Here is a 24,545-nt window from a genome sequence, read left to right on the forward strand (position 1 = left end):
GAGAATTTCTGATTTTTTTCAAGTCTCATGACTTGGTTGTGTATACAACACTTTCAAGTTTTTAAATAAAAGACCATTGTCACCAAAATAACATTTTGTTCAAAAATTACGATTTTTTATAAAAAATACATTTTGCTAATACACATTTCGATTAAAAAATTCATTTTGCTTAGGAAGATCACATTTTTTATAAAAAATCACCTTTTCCTAAAAATGTAGTGAATTTGAATTTTGCTATATTACTTCGAATTTTGTTAGAATATTTTTGTGTATCGAGATTTCTAACAAGAGTTTGTAATAAACTACAGAATTTGCAAAAAATTACATCATTCTAAAAAAATGGTTTGAACACTAAAATTTTCTTAAATTTTGTTTAATCTTATATTCTGTAATCTGTGCACTATTATTACTATATTTATTTACAATCGTAATCTGTGTACTATTAATATTATTTATGCTTTTGATTTATTAGTAACTCGAATATTGTTTTTATTTTTATACTAAAGGTGCTCAAACCTTCTGGTCAGTACTGAAACTTCTCATAACTCTTTCCTGTATATATATATATATATATATATATATATATATATAACATACTCAAATATGGGTCATAAATAACCCAAAATCACATTTCATATGTATGCCATCACATTCGCTCTATTTTATTTATTTATTTTTCGCAAACAGTACGTGCCATATTAGTCGTAGACGATCTTTTCGATAAGAGAAAGATTCGATGCATTTTTTCTACGTCGGCCCATATTTTCTTTCTAAACTTTCTTTTTTTTGGCTAACTCATTTGCAAAACAAACAAGGGATGAATTTTATGAGATAGTAAAAACTTGGTAAGAAGAGTTTTATGGAGATCTCGAATAAGAAAATATATGTTAGTTATTAAGATGAAAAAAATCACTACTTGTTTCCAAATTAAAGCTTTTGCTTTCATTATTTCTTTTTCACCACTTTTGACGTCATATTATTTATTATCTGCATCGATTTATAACTTTTATTATCATCGAATTTACATAAATAAGCTTCGATTTATCGAATTTGCAAACGATAACGATATTATGAGCACTCGATCAATCACGGATTATCTCGTTAAATTAAATGCAGTGACGGCGAAATAAATATTATCTGTTGAACTTGAACATTTTTTTCATTCATTTACGATAAGATAAATAAAATTAGTAGAATAAAAGGTGACTGTAAAAATGGGAAAATTCTGGGAAATGATACTTACCCAAATTGGAATTTTGTATGAATCAGAGCAAAAGTCGTTTTTAACTGGAAATGAGTTTTTCGACTAATTAGAATAATGTTGGTCTAGAAAATTTGGAAGATTTTTTTACCAACTATTACTTTCACATACTATTTAATCTATCTATTACTATTTTATTTTTTTGTTCGTTATGTAGTAAAAATTTTACATGTATGACATAAATTCGTCCCAAAAGTAGGCAAATGTGTTTTATGATACCTGTTAGATAGAAATGCCAAAATAAATATATAGGTTAACTCCGATTTTGTTCTTGCTCGTTACGTAACAGGTATTGAACATACAAATTGGCATTTTTGCTTTGGTAGACAGGACAGAAATGTCATTCTAAGTGACATTTTGCCATGAGGAAAATTGCAAGATCTTCCTGATATATGTAATGATAGATTTATTCATTAAATCAATATATTAATTTGCGAGTGATTTCTAATTATAAATTTTGATTTTGTTCTAAATTTGCCAAACATGTTAATTATTTTCGACAAATGATTTTATCTTCATTCATTTACAAACTCAAACAAATTTTAAACTAATTACAAAAATTAAAAAATAGAATTAGAAAATTCCTGAAAATTAGACAATTCTGAAATATTGCTAAATTTTGAAGATTTTGCAAAATCTGAAAAATTAGAAAATTGTGAAAAATTTTAGAAATTGTTAAAAATTGGGAAAATGTAAAAAATTGGGAAAATTGTGAATAATTAGAGAATTGTGAAAAAATATAATTGTGAACAATTAGGAAATTCGGTAATATTGGAAAATTTTGGTAATATTAGGAAATTCAGAAAAAATTGGATTTTCAGTAAAATTGGGAAATTCAATAAAATAATCAGATTATTAGATTCAATAAAATTCAGAAAAATTGGGAAAAATTTGGAAATTGCAAAATTGTGAAAAATTGGAAATTTGGAGAATACTGAAAAATTCGAGAATTCTAGTAAATTAGAAAATTCTGGAAAATTAAAGAATCGTAAATAATTAAAGAATTCAGTAAAATTAGGAAATTGAGTAAAATTAGGAAATTAGAAAATTGAGTAAAATTAGGAAGTAAGGAAATTTAGTAATATTAGAAATTCAGTAAAATTAGGAATTAAGAAAAATCTGTAAAATTGGGATTTTTTTTATAAAATTAGAAATATTGATAAAATTAGGAAATTTGGTGAAATTGGAAAATTTCAATAAAATTCAGAAAATTGATTGAATTTCAAAAAAATGAGTGAAGTTCATAAAATCGAGTAAAATTCAGTAAATTCAGTATAATTCATTAAAATTGAGTAAAACCCAGTAAAATTACAATAATTTTACTGAATGTTCAAAAATTAACCTAAAATTTAAGTACCTACTAATTGATTACAAATATTGACGAATGTACAAAAACGTTATACGATGTTTATTTATTTATTTATTCTTTCAAGCGTCACAAAAATATGAACAAGTTTGTATCAAAAACAATTCTCATATCATAACATAAATAATAAATCCTTAAAGTGATTTTGTGACGCTTAAAACTTCTTTATTGCCCTCTCTTGAGAGATCATAATACTAAATTCTAGGATAATCCACAGATGAGCAAGAATATTTCTTTTGCTTCAATAATAAAAAAAGACGAGATATATAAAAAGATACTTTGATAACAATATATATAAAATAAAAGTCACGGTGTAATTAAACATATTGATAAAATGTGATAATTGGATTACTGGACATACATACAGACACACTAATAAAAGATCAAGGTATAAACAAATCATATTAGAACTTAATTTAGTTAACTATATTTAAATTACCTATAAAGACCTGAAACACTCTTCCAATTTCCAACAAATTATTTGTTGACACCAGACCAACCGAAGACATTCAATTTCAAACTTTTCTCGCAAACTTTCGCGTTTACTAATAAATTGATCGATAAAGTTTTGCAGAATGATAAAACTATATAACTATTTAGTGTATATATATATATATAATATATATATATATATATATATAATGTGGTTTGTATTTGTTTGGAATTCCGAAAGTTTCCAACTTTCACATCGTCAATTTGCACAAAAAAGGATAAAACGTTAGGGAAAACGTTTATTTACAAATGGTGTTACCATTTGTATAAAAACATTGTAAAATGAAAAAAGTTTTATTGTTGAAACAATACTAAGAGAAACAACCATTTATATTTGATTCTAGAAAAATACAAATTGTTTTTATATTATCAACAATTTACATAATCTCAATCTGAGAAAGTTTAACAATTTTGAAACATCTACAAAATCTCAAAAATAATTCGAATTATTTTCGGATGGGAGCGATTTTTAATACTTTAATTGTCACAATTATATGGTAACTTTATTAAATAATTTAGTTAAAAATGTAACAAGCAAACATAATGAATCAAAGAAACAATTTTTTGTGCCAAAGTCCTTACAAAACACTATTTTAAGTCACACATATATGTGTGACATGGCTCATGTAGAATTTCTTAGCTAGCGTCAGGCATGTATGACTGACATGGAAAATAAAAATATTATTACTTAAATATTTCACTTCGACTGTTAGCTTCAAAAATAATTTTGATGTATATAAACATGACTATTAAATTGTTACACAAGGTGTAAGAGGAAATTTTCATTACTTACCAATATGTTTAATAATCGATTTAATCAACACAAATTTGATTTTGATGTATACTACCTGCCTACTACCAGCCTGTCTAGATTTTCACCTTCCCACCTATCTACCTGTCTACTTATCGGCCTACCAAGAGCTCTTTGGTATATGGATCAATAATATTGATTTGTAATTTTTTTAATATTTTCCTGCTTTGCCAAAATTTTTGGACCATCTCACCCAAAAATGTGATTTGAATCATTTAAAACGGAAGCTTGTTTTCTCAAAATCTGTATTACGAATGGAATGTTTTTGAATTATTCAAATAGGTTATCAGTGTTCCCAGAATCGTCTACGAAAATTTGTATCCACACACATATATTTTTTCTAATGCCAAAATGTTCAGAAACCTTTGAAACGTAAACATATGCAAAAATTTTCATCTTAATTTTTTTTTTGCGATTAACTATAACCCCTATGGGAATATTTTTGACTGTGGGGTAAAAGTGTTCGTTTATATGGTGCCAAATCAAGGTTTTTATAAAAATTGAATTTGTAAACTTTTATTTTTCAAAGTTTTCAAAGTAAATCTTCTTCAGGGACTGAAAAAGCAAAAAAAGTACAAGCAGTTATGGACTGTATGTTAATTCTAATTACATGAAGTTCTTCAAACACAATTATTACATGATGAGTGAAGTTGGGAAAACAATTTAGGCTTTGTTTAACATAATCCACTGTGTGAACGAATATTATAGAATTTATTAATCAGCAATTACTTCATTTTTCTAATGAAGGTTCAAGTCGTAAATGCTAATTACAATGACAAACCGATCATGTCATATTTGAAGTATGACTTTAATTACATTATTGTTTTCGAATATTATACATATTTTGAATGCTATTATAAATATATAATTTATAATTTATCATTATATAAATGTGTATAATGGTTGACACTAATAAATGTGTGCATCACGAGTGTTACCATATTACCAATAAACACTATTCCAAATTGTTATATGATGTATTTATTTTTACTTAAATTCCATCTTGTACAGTAGCAAATAAGTTTTACTTCAATCGCGTGTGAACCCAACACGCACTCTTTTTTATGTCTATCTGTTTTTTTATCTAATGAATAAAAAATTGACGCAAATCAAACCAACACCTACCCATAACCAACACCTACCTCACCATAATCCAAGATTTCTTCTAACAACAACAACCCATTACATCCACACACACTCGAGTCTACTCTACTTTACTCTACTCTCTATTCTTCTATTTCTCTTTGCAACCACCAGCACCACCAGCACCACCAGTTGCGCACGCTCTCCGTCCGCCGGCGGAGAGAGCTTTTGCTTGAAAGCTCTCGCTTAAAAGCTCACGAACTTACTCCCAACGGTATACTTTGCGACGCGAACCCGATCGGGAAACACTGAAATAATAATAATAATAATTGATAATTGATAATTGATTGTAAATTATAAAGTACAAAAGTTAATTGGTAATTTTTAAAATTTCTAAGTTCGCGCAAAAATTTTGACGAGTGATTTAAATTTTTTTGTGTAAGGAGTTTCTTCGAGATAGATGACCATTTAGTGACGGTATTTAATTTTTTAATATTTTTATATAATTGTATAATTATATGTATAATTATATATCCATGATTGAGTGATTTATTTATTCACCCATAAGCAAACCGTAAATACTAACAATATTAATACTACCGTAAATACTAACTAATTAACTAGTGATGTGTATGGCATCGTGCTTTAAGGCAAATTGCTAGAACTTCCCGTACCGTAACGAGATGTTCGAGAAATATTGAATGTTTTCAAAAATATTATTATAAATATTGTAACAATGTCTAATATTTATAAGAATTATATAAACTGAATTGCAAAGTTGAAATTATTTGTTTACTATATTAGAACTTCAGTCAGAATTAAAAATAAAATCTGAATTATTTGTGACAAAAAATTTTGTTTCTGAAAAAAAAAATTGAAAAAAAGATTTTTGCAACATTTTTTTTTCAAAATCAATTATTTCATTAAAACAAGCAAAAGTTCTCTTAATCATTCCAATCGGACGCTTATTTCTCTCAAAATCTGCCATTTTTCGCACACTCAGCTCTGTATCTTCGAAATGGCTGGGCCTGCTTCTTCCAAAAAGTAATAACCACCTTCTCCCAATCTTTACTAATTGAATGTTTCTTAGATCATTCAAATCGGATACTCCGTTTTCTCAAAAACTCGATTTTTATTTTCTGCACTCTTTACTCTTTATCTCCGTAACTGCTGGACCTGCCTTTGCCAAAAACTAATCAGCACATCTCCCTTTCAATAGGAATCGAAAGTTTTTTAAAGCATCCGTGCGCCCGAAAACGAACAAATGTGGACATACAAAACACACACATTCATTTTTTCTGAGGTATGCCAAAATGTTCAGAAACCTTCAAAACGTCGAAAAATGCCAAAATTTATAATTTCGATATTTGGACGATTACAATAACTTACCCTACGGGAAGTTAAAAATAGTTTATACATTTATAGTTTATACAATAGTTTATACATTTTTTATTAAAGCCAAGACATGGTTTTTCACAACCATAAACTAATATAAATATTCTAATAATAATATTATAATATAATTAAATAAATAATAATTTGTTAGCACTTTTTTTAACTTTCCGTATGAGTAAATTATAGTAATCGTCGAAAAATCCAAAATGAACATTTTTACACAAAGTATGTGAAGAAAATTGATATATGTATGTGTGCATATGTGTGGACTCAATTTTTCATTCACAATTACGGGGTTTTAATTGATTTCTCAATTTAGAAAAATATTTGTTTTTTTTTAATATTGAAAATGACTCCCGATTTTAATTTTCTAATTCTAGCTGAAATTCTGAAACTTTGCAATTCAGTTTATATATTTTTATATATATAGGTCCTACATTTTAACTATATGCTTGATTAAGTTTTGTTTATTTACTTTTTATGTAAGCATGAAAGTCGTCGTCCAATTCAAAATTCTTATATTTTGCCCATATATTACAAATAATATAAGAGGTCAAATAAAAAAAACGAATAATAAAAGTTACAGTATTTATAATAATCAATTTGCAAGCATTTAAATTTACTCAAATATATCATTACGGTACGGGAAGTTCCAGCAATTTGCCTCAAGGTGCCATACACCACTAGTTTTTTTAATTTTTATTACAGTTTTGTTATATTTTCTTGAAAATAAATGCAAGAATTTTAAAGATTTAAAAATATTAAGCACGTATATTTTTGGTATTCATTTGTTTATGCTTGAACATCATTCGTTTTTTTAAGATTGAAATTATTTATTTTTGACCAGTTTATTTATTAGAACGCCTTTGAAATTATTTATTTCAGTAAAAAACATCATTTAATTTTTTATATTTACCATTTCAAAGTTCATGTTAACAATTTTTTTAAAAAACAATATTGATTAACACTATTTACATTTTTTATGAATATTTTTATAATTATTTACTTCATATTATTAAGTATACACTCTTGATTTTATAGAAATTAACAACACCAGTATAAATACTTATTTTTAAACTTATAATAAATATTCTCTTCATGACGTATAAAATATGCTAGAATAATATTTATTAAAATAATATTTGGTTTGCATTTCATGTTTTCCATTGACGCATACGAGTAAAACAAAGATTTTCTTTTGTTTTTCTTTTAAGTGATTCATTCATACAGAAATATTTGTAAAAATAGAATGTCAAACTCGTTTAATTTTCCAAATCGTTGCATTTGTAATATTTATGTAGACAAATATTTTGTAGATCAAAGGATTCGATTTGTACTTTTATTCGATAAAGTAATATTATTAGAGTAATCTTCATATTATTTAAAAAAGTCCATAATATTCATTGTGTATTCAAATTTCATTGTTTATCTGATTTCTTCAGAATGATCCAATTTTTTCTAACTCTTTTCTAAGCTGATATTAAACAATAAAGTAGTTATTATCAATTATGTAAGTTTTATTAACTATCATAAACGCAATAAATATTTCATCTCGACAAAATAATTTCACTTTCAAAATTTTGCTTCTAAGTTAATATATGCTATGGAATTCTAAATGAAATAAAATTGCATGAAGAATTCAGTTTTAATCACGTAATTTCTTTTAGTATCAGAATTCGGTAACAGAAATAACATAAATCTTACTTTTGATTATAAAATGAAACACTAAATTATGTATTGAATTAAATATTTATATACGTGTTTTTGGATTAAATCTTTTTTTTTCATATAAATACTGGCTTTCTGTGGGTTGAAATAATTTGCTTCAATCAAGATTAAAAAAGATTAAGGAAAAAATAAAGTATTCATAAATTTGTTTTACCTAAATAATAACTTACATGTTCATTAATAAATAATCTATTTTATTTAATTTTCTCCAATACAATATACGTTACAATCATTACAATCATTACACTACAATCATTAATTAAAATTATAATTAATTTCCAATGAAGTAGAATGCAATGATTGTTAGCTCGAAATTTAAAAAAATAATCTAGTGTTAATTCCAAATATTCTGTGTATTTCATTTTATTTATAGAACTGAATATGCAAATAATAAAGCAACCTTCATTTTCCGATAACAAATAGTTGATATGCACTTCAAAGTGTAGATATTAAAAATAAAATTGCCTTTGAACTTCCTACATTGTGGTTCATATAAAATATTTTTATTATTATTCGTATATGGAAAATTGATGCAAATAGTTCCTTTTTCTTTCCAAATTTAATACTGAAAGTTAATTCATGTAGTAATAATTACACCTCACTCTCTATATACACCACAGAACCATTCATATAAAATAACTTATTATAAACTTAGTATTTAAAATATTTTTACATCAGAATCATTAAATTTATATCTCTTTTTTTTTGGTGATTCTAACCGAATTTTCTTTTTGTTTCAGATTTCAAGAAGACACAATTGACAAATTTTAATATATTATATTAAATTATCAAAATGGCAAGAATCGGGACGCAATTTCAAGCAATTTTTACTTCAATACTCAGCATATTATTTTTGAGCCAAATGGTCACATCTGCCAGCATACAGGTAAGAAATAAAAATAAAATTCTAACACATTCTTAAAAAATATCTATTTCAGCATAAATTTTTTATAGATATATTGCTATGATTTTCAAACAATGCTACATGTTTTACAATTTTGAAAATCATATCAATATATCCATGAAAAATTAATGCTGAAGTAGATATTGATATTTTTTCAACAAAATTTTAAAAATGTGTAGAAATCCAAAAAAAAATTTATTGTTTTTCCCCATATTTTTAAAGCTTCACTCTTGACTCATTATTAAGGTGGGTTATTTTATTTCTCATATTTTCGAAGCTTAACTCTTAAAAAATATGTGTAACAGAAGATTTTTTAAAATTCAAATTATTTTTTGAGATACATCTAATTTACCATAAAATTCTTCTTCTGTTTCCTTCTTTGCATTTTTCTCAAAACTATATTTTTCAATACGATGTCCACGATTTCTCGAGTTCGACTGAACCGATTTACTTGAAATTTTTAGATATTCATTACCAAATATCATTTTTTACTATTTTTAAAAAAATCAAGAAACTCTAAAAAGTGTTAAGGTAATGGTCATTTTTGGTCAGCATTTTGTCAAATTTGTTTTTTTAATTTAATCCTAGTATATATACTATAGCTTACATCAACATAGATTAATTTACTTTAATTTTTTCGATTACTAGAAGGGTTGCATTTTTTTTATTTTTGTGAACTCCACTTCAACTGCTAATTTTTAAAATTAATAACTTTTTCAGTGGCCAGTAACTCCTTTGATATCAGATTTTAGGCTCTTAGCACCAATATTTGCTCATTGGTACCACTTTAAACTATTTTTGCAGAATTTACATCAAATCTCTTGTTTTTGACCCCTAATTTTCTATTCTCTTAAAATTATATGGTAATTTTTATATTATCACTCATCGTTTCTTTAATTAAAAATTAAATCTTTTCTAGTAAATTGCAACTGCTTCAGTAACTTTCATTTGTTTCTAATATTTTTTTTTCAATATTCTTTACCTTTTCTAGTAATTATCGCTTTTTTCTGGTAATATGCTGATTATTTTTAGTAATTTTTACTCATTTTTAGTAATTTTTGCTGATTTTCGGTAAATTTTAATCTTCTTTGGTATTTTGTGTTCCTTTTCGGCAATTAAATAAAATATAATTATCTTTTTTTAATTTGATTCAAAAATGATCTAAATTTTTTGCCTCTACACTAGGATACCTTTTTAAGGTTTTGTTTTGGTGACCAGTTGTACCTTTGATTTAAGGTCTTTTACTGCTTGTCAGTGGAGTCCTTATTTTCTAAAAATGGGGTAAAAATATACATTATGAGGTCGCTACCCTCTCGGACCAAATCAGCAAATAAAAACTAGCAAATTCAATAACTCGTTTAATTTATTCTATTTTCAGACGATAACCATAAAATACGTTTACTGCCGACGACATAATAATTTACACACACACACACACACACACATATATATATATATATATATATATATGTATGTATAAATATGTATATATTTATATATTGACGTAATATCATACAACCCGTTTTGCTCTCGAGCAGACAGCAAAATGGACGTAAACAAGAAAATGCAATAAAATTCCGACATAAAATGAATAATAAATAAAATTGCAGTAAAAGGGATAAATAAATTTATTCATTTATTTGTTTTGTTTATTTGTTGTTTACGCACATAATAAATTCTCACGAGATTTAGAGAGAATATTACGCAATTCGTATTATGGAAGGCGCCAATGAGAAAAAACAAATTTATTTTAAAAATTAATTTTACAATCGACTATAGTCTTAGTTTTCATTCAGTGGGAACTAAAAATAAAATTTAAAAACTAAACCAAATGAGATAAAAAAATATTGGTGTATCAAATTAACTGTATCGATTGCACTTTAATTTATATAGGAGAAACGAGTCAGAATTTATTAAATTGGTTACAACAACATAAAAATAGTAAAAAAAAAATTACAGATTTAAAACTAAGCTTGCAGACCACATTTAACAATTCAGAACACAATATAGACAATTTGTGTTTTTTTATGTACTACATTTTGAAGAAAATTTATGCAAAATACAGATCTTACTTAAATATTTATAATGATAGAACAATTTATAAATGAATGACACAAAAATTCTTTGTCCAGATAATAGTATTTTAAATTTTCTTACATATAAATAAAAAATGTGTAAAAAATTCACAATTACTTCCACACATATTAGAATCTTTATAAAAATAATTTTAAAATTAATATTTTTTACACCTACATAAAATACAAAATTGCTCCACCGCTTTTCTTACGCGTCGAAGTAAATTATTTTCCCTATAAAATAACATGAAATAATTTCATTTTCAAACAATATTTTTATAGGATAGAAAATTAATTTACCGCAATTTAGTTATATAGCGATAAAATATATACATTTTATAAATAACTAGTTTTATGAAAAAAAAATCAATGAAAAATTCAATTGAAAAATAAATGGTTTTCACGTTTTTAATAAATATTTATTCTTGATTGAAACTCCTACATTTTAAATACTGAAACATCATAAGGTAATTTTAAAATAAAATTTCTGATGAAAATGTACTGAATATATTATAATAGCAAATATGTGTGATTTTTTAAATGTATTTTTGAACCATTTTTTTTATAAAAACATGTTTATACTCTAATGACATTTGTTAAAAAAAAAAAAACTTATAAAATATTTGAAAATTCTTCTGAAAGTCAGCCACTTTTAAAATTATTTTTATTAATTAAATTTTTGTTTAAATTTAATAAGATTATTAATATACATTAATTAGAATTAATAAGATATATTAAAAAGAAAGTGTTCTTATTTTTCAAATTGTATTTTTTTTAATTTATATAATTAAATTATAATTTAGTGACAACTTAACAAAATTAACCTTTACATGTCAACATATTTCAATATTATTTAAGTTAATGGAACTTTATTTAAAATATGAAAAAGTTACAAATTAAGTAAATTAAACAAAAAATAAAATTGTTAGAGTTTTATCGTTTCGTTCATAGTTTCTATGTGTTTTAATGAAAATTGTGGTACTGTTTCTCTAGAATTCAAATCGAAGTCAACTTGTTCATGAAATATGTCACAAACATTCATACGAATATGTTACGCAATTCAATTGCAATTTTAGACGACGACATCTCTCAAAACAGAAAACAATAGAATGAATAAAAGTAACTAAAGTGAAACAGTGATACGTTAAAGTTACATAGAATTGATTTAAAATTTAAAGGTCTAAAATATTTTAAGTCTAGGTCTATTCCAAAATATATAAATATCCACTCAAAATAAAAATAGAATTGTCACGTATTCTGATTATTATTGAAAATAAAATAAAAATAAAAATTTAAGACATTTGTTTGATTCAAAGTAATATATGATTTAAAACCTAAAGGCGTCAGAGATTTTTTCAAAATTAAAATTGTATGAGTTTTAAAATATTTTTTTTTAAGTTTGCGGATTTAGTAAAAATGGCTTTTGAATTCTCTCTAATATTTCTCAAACTTCTTGTTACAATCTATTTTATGTCATATGTACTAAATTTCAATTCTCTGTTTGACGATTCAATAAATGTTTTTTTTATAAAATATATAACGTAAAGAAAATACTGGATGTCATTATTTCGATTTAAATAGGTGATAATAATATATTGTTATTTTTAGAATTTTATTTGCATATTGTTTCTATAAAAATATGTGTGACATTTCAAACGTCACTCGATTGTCACTTATTTTAGAAGTTCAGAAAGAAAATCGTTGCAATCGTTTGAAATCAAAAGGTTTTTTTTAAAAATAACATATACACCCATACACCCACACATAAGTACATACATATATATTATTTTGTTTCAATTTTGATCTTGTGTCAGTTTTTATATTTTGTATAAGTTTTAACACCTTGTATCAAATTTTAGACTCTTTGCACCACCAATAATGGTACCACTTATTCTTATTTTAGGCATAGTTTTGCAGAATTTTTTTAATTCTATCATTTGATCTGAATTTTATATTTTCCTAAATTTATCTGTTAATTTCTATATTGTTACCCGTTTCTTAAATTTTTACTGGTTTTAAGTAAACTGTAAACGTTCTTAGTAACTTTCAGTTGTTTTTAGTAATTTTTTTCTTATCTAATAATTTTTACACTTTTTAGTAATTATTACTTTTTTCTAGTAATATGCTGATTATTTTTAGGAATTTTAATTCGTTTTCATTAATTTTTGCTGATTTTCGTTATTTTGTACTCCTTCTCGGTAATTTTGGACATGTCTTGCTAAGTTTTGCTCTTTTTTAGTAACATTGACCATTTTTGCTAATTTTAACTATTTTTGCTAATTTTTGCTCTTTCCCGCTAATTTTCGTTTTTTCCAGAATTTTATTCCCACATCTACTAATTTGTGCTCTTTGCTACTAATCTATTATTTCTTACCAATTTTAATAATTTCTTACTAATCCCATTTATTTATTGCTAATTTTTTTCCAATTTGGCTTATTTTTATCTAATTTTAGTTATTTTTGTTATTTGTACTCATTTTGTATAAATTTTAATATTTCACTATTTTTAGTTTATTTTCTACAAATTTCCACTATTTTTATAAAAGTTTGCACTTTTACAAATTTGTACTGTTTAACATAATTTTGTATGCTTTAAGACCATTTTTTAAAATAAAAGAATTTGAATATTTCAGCATCATATTTCGAATTTTTGTACCTTTTTACACCAATATATAATCTACTCTTCTACTTAAAATTAATTAGTAAAGATTTCGAATAATCTACACTAAAATGGACTCTTTGGAATCAATTACTACCCTTTTCTAATCATTTACTTTCCAAAGGCTTAATTTTTAATCTTGCTAACAAGTTGAACATTTTTGCAATAATTTTTAATTTTTTTATACCGGTATGCACTTTTGTATACCTAAATAAATATTTAATTAGATCACGAACACGATCGCTTTGCTATTACTCCAATTTTAATTGTTTACGCACTCCATAGAGGCGCCACTAACTGTAGCACGTAAATCTACCACTAGGTTCAAATTCTAGATAAGATTTATATGAATATATATTACATACAAAATATGAACCTGGTTAATTTGACTAAATGAAATGAGAACTGAATATACGCGTTTAAAATATATTTTCAACTAAATCACATATACATGTGTTTTTACATACACACACATTATATATATATATATATATATATATATATATATAACACACATATTATATATATATATATATATATATGTGATATATATGTATATATATAAAATAAAAAATTATTAAAATTAAATTATTTATTAAACGTTTAGTTTAAAATACATGTATCATAGTAAAAAAAATAGATTTAACAAAAGCCGAATTTAGGCACAGTAGACCCTCTGAGTACAAAAAACACTAAAATGTGTATAGATAAAAATTTTAATTAAAACTTTATCATTGCCACAATAATATTTTGTAATTACAATTAAAATTGCTATATATTTTAAATGAATATATCAAATCTATTTAGGAAGTTATAAAATATAATTCATGTATAAAAAATATAAAACCTGCATTTTTGGATAGTGTAAAAAGTTCCGAAATGATCAAATAAATCAATATATTCTACAAAATTTTAAAAAATCACAAATATCAAACTGTTTGCCAAGCTAAAAATTATTCAACATTTTATAACTACGAAAATTGTAGAAAAACAAATGTTTCAAAATGAAGAAAATTTATAAAAGTTTAAAATAATCAAAATTATTTTTTGTATTTTTAAGTGATAAAACTTTTGAGCATTAATTATAATTTTTTTAGAAACAATCATTCTCAATAATTTTATAAATTTAAAATTCATTAAAAAAATATTAATATATGGTAAATAATTTTTGGAGCAAAACTTATGAGTTTGAAAATTGCTAAATTATTGAAGTTGCCCATATGTTAGGATAAAAAATTATCAAATTCTTGTTATTTTTGGAGATATTTCAAATTTCTAAATATTTTAAATAAAATTTGTCCAATCAGAATTTCAAGCATAAAAAATATTTGGACAAAATTATTGAAAGAAATTTGTGTTTCAAATAATAATCTATCAGGATTATTTATTTTGTCGATTGATGTAAAATTGTAAATTAAAAAAAAGACTAAAAATAAATTTAAACAAATTTAAAATCGTCAAACCTGTTCAGAAAATAATTACAAAAATATAATCCAATTATTTCGACACTTAATTCTATTCATAAAAAAGTGTTAAATAAAACTTGTGTTCGAAATATTAATTTACCATCACTAATTATTTATCGACGCCGATTTTAATCCTGATTGATTCTGATCAAATTGATCAAAATGATTATTTTCAAATTGCTTAAAACATCTGTAATTACCATTGGAAAAGTTTCAAACGCTTCGTTTGAAGTCGTAAAGTTTTGTTTGTCGATTTCGTCGAATTAGGGAATCCCTGAATCCTACTTTTCCCTAATTGATATTAAATGATCACAATTACTTAGAACTTCTTAGCGGGAGCTTTTTTTCCGCACCGGAAAGCTCCGGAGCTTAATTCGTCGAGTTGAAAGGGATAAAGGAATAAAAGGAAACAAAATAGAGAAAAAGACATATATATGGTAAAAGAACACCATATATGATGTTATTGGTAAACTGTCTAGTAATAGTACTAAATTTCAATTATCTTCTGCTCCAAAAGCTACCGTGTCATCTTCTTACCCTTAGTCCTAAGTTTATAATTTTTTTACCACCCCTGACCAACTCTTTATCAATTTTTATCTATTTCCATCTAATAATAATCCATCTACTATTTCTATTATAATCTATTATCCAATATGGGTTATTGCCAGACGTGGGATATAAAATTAATCAACTTGCACACACATGTCATCCGAGTTGGGATAAGATGGGATCAAGATGGGTTGAGATAGGGATATGGAGGAATAAGAGTGGGTTGTGGGTTGTGTAGTATGTAATAATCATCTTGTATGAAATATTTTATGATATGTGATACTGTATGGTGCTAATTATAGACACCAGGATGGTACTTGTGTTCTCTGATACAGGGATAATTAAATTTTTTTCAGTTTTGTTTTTGAAAATCTCCAAAGTTAACAAAAATCGATAATTTTGTATTAATAATATATATAATAACTTACAATTAGATAGGATAACTACAACAATTTATAAATTTTAAAAAATGCTAATTGTTTTTGCCCTAAAAATATATATTTTAATATGATTAATAAATTTTTAATTTGTTAATCTAGTATCTAAAAAAATATATATAATTCTTATGTTTAAATTTGTTATCAGTAATTAATATAAAAAATAATTTTGATCATTTTAAAATTTTATAAATTTTGTTCATTTTTAATTTTATGATTTTCTTTTAAAATTTTATATATTTAAAATGTCAGTTTTTGGCTTGGCCTATGTTTTGATATTTGTGATTTTTTCAATTTTATAGATTATCTGGATTTAATTTAATATTTTGTTTAATTTTCAGAAATTTTTATTCGAACCGAAAATCGAATTCTCAAAAATTAACAAGAGTTCAATAAATTTTTATAATTTATAAATCGAAAATTTACGTTTATACAACTTGCCTTAAAGTGAAATGCTACTTGGACCCTTAGTAAAATCTAAAATCAATTTTTTTGCATATCTTCGTGTTTCTAAGACTCCCTGAACATTTTGGCATACTTTAGACAAAATGTGTGTGTGTATGTATTTATGTGCGGATACAATATCTCGTCGACGAATATGAGAGCACGAATCAACCGATGTGAATAATTCAAAAAACATTCGGTTTGTATTCATGGGAAAATGTGCTGATTAGTTTTTGGCAAAGGCAGGTCCAGTCGTTTCGGAGGCACGTGGCAAAAACTGACAAAAATGGTAATTCAGGTTTTGTGAGAACGGAGCGTCCGATTTGAATGATTCAAAAAGCATTTTATTTGTATTGACGAAATGAATAAAGATGAAATTTTTGGAAAGGCAGGTCTAGCGGTTTTGTAGATCCAGAAACAAAAGTTAAGAGAGAAATGCCATTTGGCGGTCAAAAATGATCATTAGACATATGCACATCAAATTATAGGATATTTTATAGAGATTGAATAACAAATCTTGTTTACATTTTTCTGGGTTCCGTACCAATGGTTATCCGTTAGACTGCGTTACAGCGCGTACGCGCTTTTATATTTATTCTCAAAATTACAAACGCAGCGCAATTGCTTTAAAAAAAAGTTCAAAATTTCCAAGAATTTTGAAATGTAAAAAAAAAACAAATTTTTCTCGGGAGACAATTTTTTTTCAATTTTTTCAAAAAGAATTTTATTCAAAAAAGTAAAAAATTTCAAAAATAGAATTAATTCAAAGTTTTCAGAAAAGTTTAAAACCTTTACATTTCAAACATTTTTAACAAACATTCTAAACATTTTAATTTTTAGTACGGAAAGCTCAGTAATTTGCCTTGTAAGGCACGATGCCTAGCACTAGTTTTTATTATTTTAAAAAAGCATACACTATTTTTATTGTAATTCTATTTGTATTAGAATCATGCATATTATTAATAAATTTTTCATGTATTTTTGTTACAAATATATTCACAAACCGAATTTAAATTTCTCGTTCCTCTCATATGCATCAGAAATTTGCTTATCGAAACAAAAGAGTAATGTACCTACATTATTATTCCTTTCAGCCTTTCATGGAGTAATATTCTCTACATTACATACAAACCTTTCTTTACTCACCGTTTGTGAATAATAAATTTAAATAAATTTACGAGCCCGAAACAAATCTCGTAGCTTTCTGCTGTTTTTTTAGGGGATTACATTAATGCCGATTTAATTTGCCGAGTAATATATATTAATTATTTCAACAGGAGAAAAGTCAGAGGTAGAGAGGTGAAGATTTTTGGGATAAAATTAGAATAAACATTCTGACGTCGTTTTAAATGAGGTTTAGTAATAGACTTTACTAGAATCCAAATTACCGACTGTTCTACATTTGTTTCATATATCTTATTTTATTCAACAAAGGAATTTATTATTTATTATTCATTTATCCTGTGTCTGTATAAAAATGTGTGAAGGCGTTATGTCATCATGTATTCCAATAAGATTACAACGCGTATGAATGGCCAGAATGGCCTTATCAGGGCCCATACGATACTATATATACAATATATGATATATGATATATGATTTACTGTTACATGATATAATGCGAATTCAATATTTGCGAACTGAATGCGAGGTGATTTATAGAGGATATAAAATAAAATATATAGTCGTAAAGGACAATGTATACACACATATATATATATATATATATATATATATATTGTATATATATATTGTATATATATATATACTAGCTGGCCCGACACACGTTATTTTGACACAAAAATTATTCCTATTGTGAAATGTTTATTACAAAAATAACTAAGAGATTGCAAGTATGGTATATAAGTAAAAGGGACAGCTAACAAAAATATATGAATAGTTCACCCACTACAAAGCATGCCACATATGTGTTCCTAAGTCATATTGATAATCTTTGCCAGACCCAACCTAATCAGAAACTGATTTTTTTTAATTTAATGTTGCACGTTTAATAAATAGTTTTTCGAAGTAAAATGTTTGCAAGAGCCAACCTAATTTGCAACTGTTTTTTTTAATTTGATGTTGCACGTTTAATAAATAGTTTTTCGAAGTAAAGTGTTCTATGTATTCAGGAATTTTGAATTATAGAAAATCAAAGTAAAGAATTTTTTTCATTTTTTTTTAAATTATTTACAAATTACAATCTGTCATGGTGTAGACATTTAGTAATTGATATGCTATAATATATAGTTTAGTTGAAAAATATTAAATCAAATTTGGTGAAAAAAATTGTTAGAAGTTGTCAAGCTTTGATAAAAATAAAAAGTATTTTGAAGTAAAAAAAATTGTATGAATTTTTTAATTCCAGACTACAAAAATTAAAAAAAAGAAAATTGACCATATAATTGAAAAAATGTATTAAGGTTCGACAACCTTTGCTAAAAATAAATTGTTTTAGTAACATTTATCCATTTTCATATACTCAAGAAAATCTTGACCAAAACTATGTCAAATAAAGGTCAAATTAAAACTAAAAAAGAAATAATTCTAAAATTTAAAAAAATAGGGGTGGACAACACTTGATAAAAATAAATAGTATACAAAGAGTTTTATATATTCTATCAATTTCGCTTTATATATTTTTTTTGTCAAATAAAATAAAAAAAGTTGACCCCAAAATTAAAAAAGTATTAGGATTAGACAACCCTTAATAATAACAAAATTGTATTTTAAAGTAAAATTCAAGCTTTTTTTTCAAGCTCAAAAATCTGAACCAAAATTGTGTCAAAAATATTCAATAAATAAACGCTGGATACAAAATTATCATTATACTAAAATGGCTCTAAAAATAGGGGTTGGCTATATAAAAGTGAAAATTTAGGATAGAATATATTTTAATGCCACATTATGAAAAAAATTAAAACAATTATTCCGTCCAATAATTACAATAAAAAATATAAAGATGAACTACCCTTATCACTTAGGGGTATGAAAAATATAATAGCTGTTTCTTAGACCTACCTAAAAAAATGCATTTAGAGTTCAAATATTAGGTATTTTCGACAGTCTGAATCCACAGATATAAATGAGAATCAAAAACTTTCAAAAAGTTTCAAAATTAAAATAGATCAAATTTCAAAAAGTTAGAGTAAGAGTGTTAAAATGTCGGTTAGAATACAAAAGTGTGTATTGTTTAATGCATGTTTAGTTATTAAAATTAGAACGGATTTTTAGAATGTTTTTTTAGGTCGTTCTATTGTATAAACAAGTGTCAAAATGTCAATTTCTTTCCAAAGAGCTTTATATTACTGGAATCTGACTAATTTTATATTCGAAAACCAGTTGAAAATTGATGAAATACCAAAATAAAAAATCTCAAGTCAAATCTTACCTTATGCTACATGCCATAAGGCAAAATGCCCCTTGCACCCAATTAAATATTTTTCGTTTTCCAACAAAAGTTGGAGTATACAAAAAAATGAATATAATTTTCTTTGTATTATGTATAATACAAATGGATTGTAGAATTTTCAATGTAATTTGCCCTTAGGCAAAATACTATAAACTAGTTTATATATCAAGGGAAGGTCTTGGAAAGTTTTGAGGCTATTTTACAAGGCCGGATTGAGTTCAAATGAAAGTTTGTTTTGTTGAATAATGTTTTCATAGAAAACTTTGCATTATGAATGAATTAAGTATATATATATATATATATATATATATATATATATATATATATATATTACAAAAAACCCTTTTCATGCTAATTAATTTTCCTTTACATTTTCAATCAATTCTATTTCTGATTTAATCCGAATCCGTCAAAAATATCCTTTTCCTCATTTTCTTACATTTCGAAAATAAAATGATCTGTCACAAACATTTTCAGTATTACAAATGTAATTGATAGATGTTTTTATAAATAGGAAAAATAAATATGGGGTTTCATAATTAGTTTTTAATTTTAGAATTGACGAGAAACGAGAAAATGGTTTTGAGGGATTGCAATAAATGGTTTTGACGTATTTGATTTGATTAGATTATTATTATTGAGATGTAAAAATTTGAGATAAAAGGATTTGTTTGTTGCCCATTTTAGAATCTTGTGGTTTTTCAATTTAGTGGAACTGAAATATAGTCTAACTAAAAATTAATATTGAAATGAAAAACTTGAGAAAAAATTTGGCTTTAAGTGTCCAATCAATCAAATTCACGATTTTTTTTTAGCTTAACTTACTTCTTAATTTACTTACTATTTAATTTTATTTCTTTATTTACACAATTGATATATTTATGTTTTGATATATTAACCACATGTTTATGAAACATTTGTTTCCAAGGTCATATTAATAATTTTTGCCAGAGCAAGAGTTTTAACAGAATTCAATTTATTATTATCCTATATTTAATCACTTTATTAGTTTTAAAACCACCAAAGACAGTAATAGAATATCTGATGTCCCATGTATGCAAAACTATTCTCTCCAATCTCTATTTGAAGTTCTGGTGCCCCCAATTACCCTCCAAACAGTGCAAATTTAGATTTGCAAAGACGTCATCGTCCAACCATTGTGGTGATATAATTTAGTCAAACAAACTCTGAAAGCGATGAAAACATTATAGATTGATGTATGTGTATAGGGGAGACCGGGATACATACTTCTGAACAGAAAACAATTATAATTTACTTCGTATATTTGATCAAATTAACCTGCGTATCTACTTATACAACCTAAAGAAATATAGGTAAAATAGGTAAAAAATTGATATTTGCAAGTTAGTCAAAAAGTTTTATTTTTTTCTATTAATTTTAATGCTTTATCAATATAAATTAACCTCAAACAGTTTTACTGCAATCTAAGTAAGCACAATATCGAGGTAATATCTTTTAATATTGAGTCATGTCAGTCGTATGCGTGACATTTGGACACCAAAATTTTTTGAATATCGAAGCTTTTTTGGATTTGGATTTCGCCATTATTATTTTTCGGCGTTATTAGATTCCGCCATTTTTAGTTTCCGCCATTTTTAGTTTCCGCCATTTTTAGTTTCCGCCATTTTTAGTTTCCGCCATTTTTAGTTTCCGTCACATTTAGGTTCCGCCATTTTTAGATTCCGCCATTTTTAGATGCCGTCATTTTTAGATACCGGGATGTCGGAATTTTAATTACCGGAATTTTGATATACCGGAATTTTGATATACCGGAATTTTGATATACCGGAATTTTGATATACCGGAATTTTGATATACCGGAATTTTGATATACCAGAATTTTGATATACCAGAATTTTGATATACCGGAATTTTGATATACCGGAATTTTGATATATCGGAATTTTGATACACCGGAATTTTGATAAACCGGAGTTTTGATATACCGGAATTTTGATATACCGGAATTTTGATATACCGGAATTTTGATATACCGGAATTTCGATAAACCGGAATTTTGATATACCGGAGTTTTGATATACCGGAGTTTTGATATACCGGAGTTTTGATATACCGGAATTTTGATATACCGGAATTTTGATATACCAGAATTTTGATATACCGGAATTTGTAGGTACCAATATGTAACTTAAATGTAATATAGACACCGGAATTTTGGAAAAAAAAAATTGCGATACGATTAGAATTATCGAATCAACTTACCATAGATTATGTGAAATATTTTTTATTCTTTTCATATTAATGTTTATAATTTCTTGAGTCTGTTCCCAAGTGTGTCCATAAACCCCGGTCTCCTCTATCAAATATTTCAATGTATGTTCGATGGTCGTTCGAGTAAGAGTACGAGTACGTATAGATAGATCTATTTGCTTCCTGGAATGAGTTTCTCTCATCTTGGAAAATCGACTATAAATATTTGCTATCGAGAGAAGAGAGACATTGTCATTGTCGCTCTAATATTTACATATCGATCACACCATCATTTACGTATCCCACGCACATTAAATTCTATAAAAAAAAATTAGAAAAAAAATATAGAAAAAATAGAACAATTTATTGAAATTTTGTTTTTTTCTTCTCAGGATTGGGTTCATGATGAATTGAGTCAACAACCTTCATTGAACCTGGTTTTACCACAAAGACCAGAACATATATTAACAGGTAATTAGATCGACATAAATATCGATGAAGTCCATAAATAGATTAAAAAAAATTTTTTACTTCCCAGATTATTTTTTATATTTGATGTTTTATATAAACTCTATTTTAAATTTAAAAAAATTAAATATCGCTCCGATATATTTTATATTTCACAATTGTATTGAATAAAATTTTCAAATATTTCATCTTTCAAAATAGTATTTTTTAGATAAGAGTTTACATATCTTGAAGTTAGTACATACTTGAATATTTAAATTATCACCTGAAATATTTGATCACCTAGATTCTTAATATTTTTTTAAATTTTAAATATATAATTTTCCAAAATGTTTCAGAACATTCTAGCTCAAACTTTAAATTAATTTAAGTAGCTATTTATATAGTTTTTAATTGGTAAATATTAACAATTTAAATAAAATCAATAATACCATCTTTCAACACACATTTTAGATTTAATTTACAAATTATAATAAAAATTTGAAAAAGCAAATTTAAAATTTAAAATTTAAAATGGCAAATTTCACAGAATTTGAATAAAAAAATCTAATTTTTAAATGGCGATTTATTTTAATTTCTTAATTTCTAAACAGATATCTTATAAATTAAAAAAAAAATAATTGTAAGAAATTAATAATACTTTATTATAGAATGTAATGTAATAGTAATTTTATAATACGCTCATTTATTATCAAGCCAAATAAATTAATTAAAAATAATTGAGAATCTTCAGATTTTAAAATAGTAGATTTGCTTCTTATTTTTAAATGATAAATTTCAAATTTGTTATTAACTGAATATTCTTCATTCTCTATTTTAAAATTTTAAATGTGTTTCTATTTTTGAATAACATCAATTTTAATAATTTTCAAATAACTTTGTTAAAATGAAAAAAAAAAAAATTCAAATTCCAAATGGTAATTTCTGTGTTTTTTAAATGATAGTTTTCATATAATGAATAAATACATTCTCAAACATTTTAATTACTATTTAAAATAGTTTTAATTCTGAAATCTAAAGTTTCTAAATTTCTGTTTAACAAATGGCAATTTTATAATGACAAAAGTTCAAATTTGAAACTGTAATGAGGTGAATTTTCAAACTTTTCACGTGTGAATTTTATAACTATCAAATTATAAATTCGAAAAGTTTCAAGGGCAAATTACAAAGTTCTAATGGCAAAATTTAACCTATTTTGTACCAAATAGTTTCATAAAGTTATATAAAACGTAATTTGGAAATGTTTTATCTAACTTTTTAAATGACAAATTTTAAATCCAAGTTATTAATTGAATATTTTTCATTCTCTATTTTAAAATTTCAAATGTGTTTCTATTTTAGGTTAACAAATTTTAATAATTTCGAAATAATATTGTTAAAATTAAAAAAAATAAATAAAATAAATTTCAAATTCCAAATAATAACTTATGGTGTTTTTTAAATGAGCTTACATATCTTAAAATAATACATTTCTAAATATTTAAATCATCGTCTAAATTATTTTTAATTCTGAAATATAAAGATTCTAATTTTTTTTAAATTTCAAATTTAATGAGGTGATTTTCAAACTTCTCTATGGTAAATTTTAAAACAAATCAAACTAAAAATTAAATTTTTCAAGTGCAAATATAAAAGGTCTGGTGGCAAAAATTAATATTTATACCAAATTGTTTTAAAAAGTTTTAACAAAAATTTCCTAGCTGCGATTTCTTGAAATGTGCAAAATTCTATATTTAAATTAAAAGAAATAAGGTTTAAAATTT

General features: G+C 24.9%; 1 protein-coding gene across 2 annotated transcripts in view; it reads left to right on the forward strand.

Moving 5' to 3' along the window:
- LOC113386914 (corticotropin-releasing factor-binding protein-like) overlaps positions 1-24,545 on the forward strand; it is a 46,096-nt gene that overhangs the window by 2,623 nt on the left and 18,928 nt on the right. For both annotated transcript variants that reach the window (XM_026624672.1, XM_026624673.1), the window contains exons 2-3: positions 8,877-9,022; positions 22,707-22,785. In XM_026624672.1, the coding sequence (XP_026480457.1) occupies positions 8,930-9,022; positions 22,707-22,785 (172 nt within the window). In that variant the 5' untranslated portion in view covers positions 8,877-8,929. The remainder of the gene's footprint in view (positions 1-8,876; positions 9,023-22,706; positions 22,786-24,545) is intronic.

Source organism: Ctenocephalides felis, unplaced genomic scaffold (genome assembly GCF_003426905.1).
Source record: "Ctenocephalides felis isolate EL2017-DRISC unplaced genomic scaffold, ASM342690v1 CF-g0.4_SCAFFOLD_03571, whole genome shotgun sequence".
Lineage (NCBI taxonomy): Eukaryota > Metazoa > Arthropoda > Insecta > Siphonaptera > Pulicidae > Ctenocephalides > Ctenocephalides felis.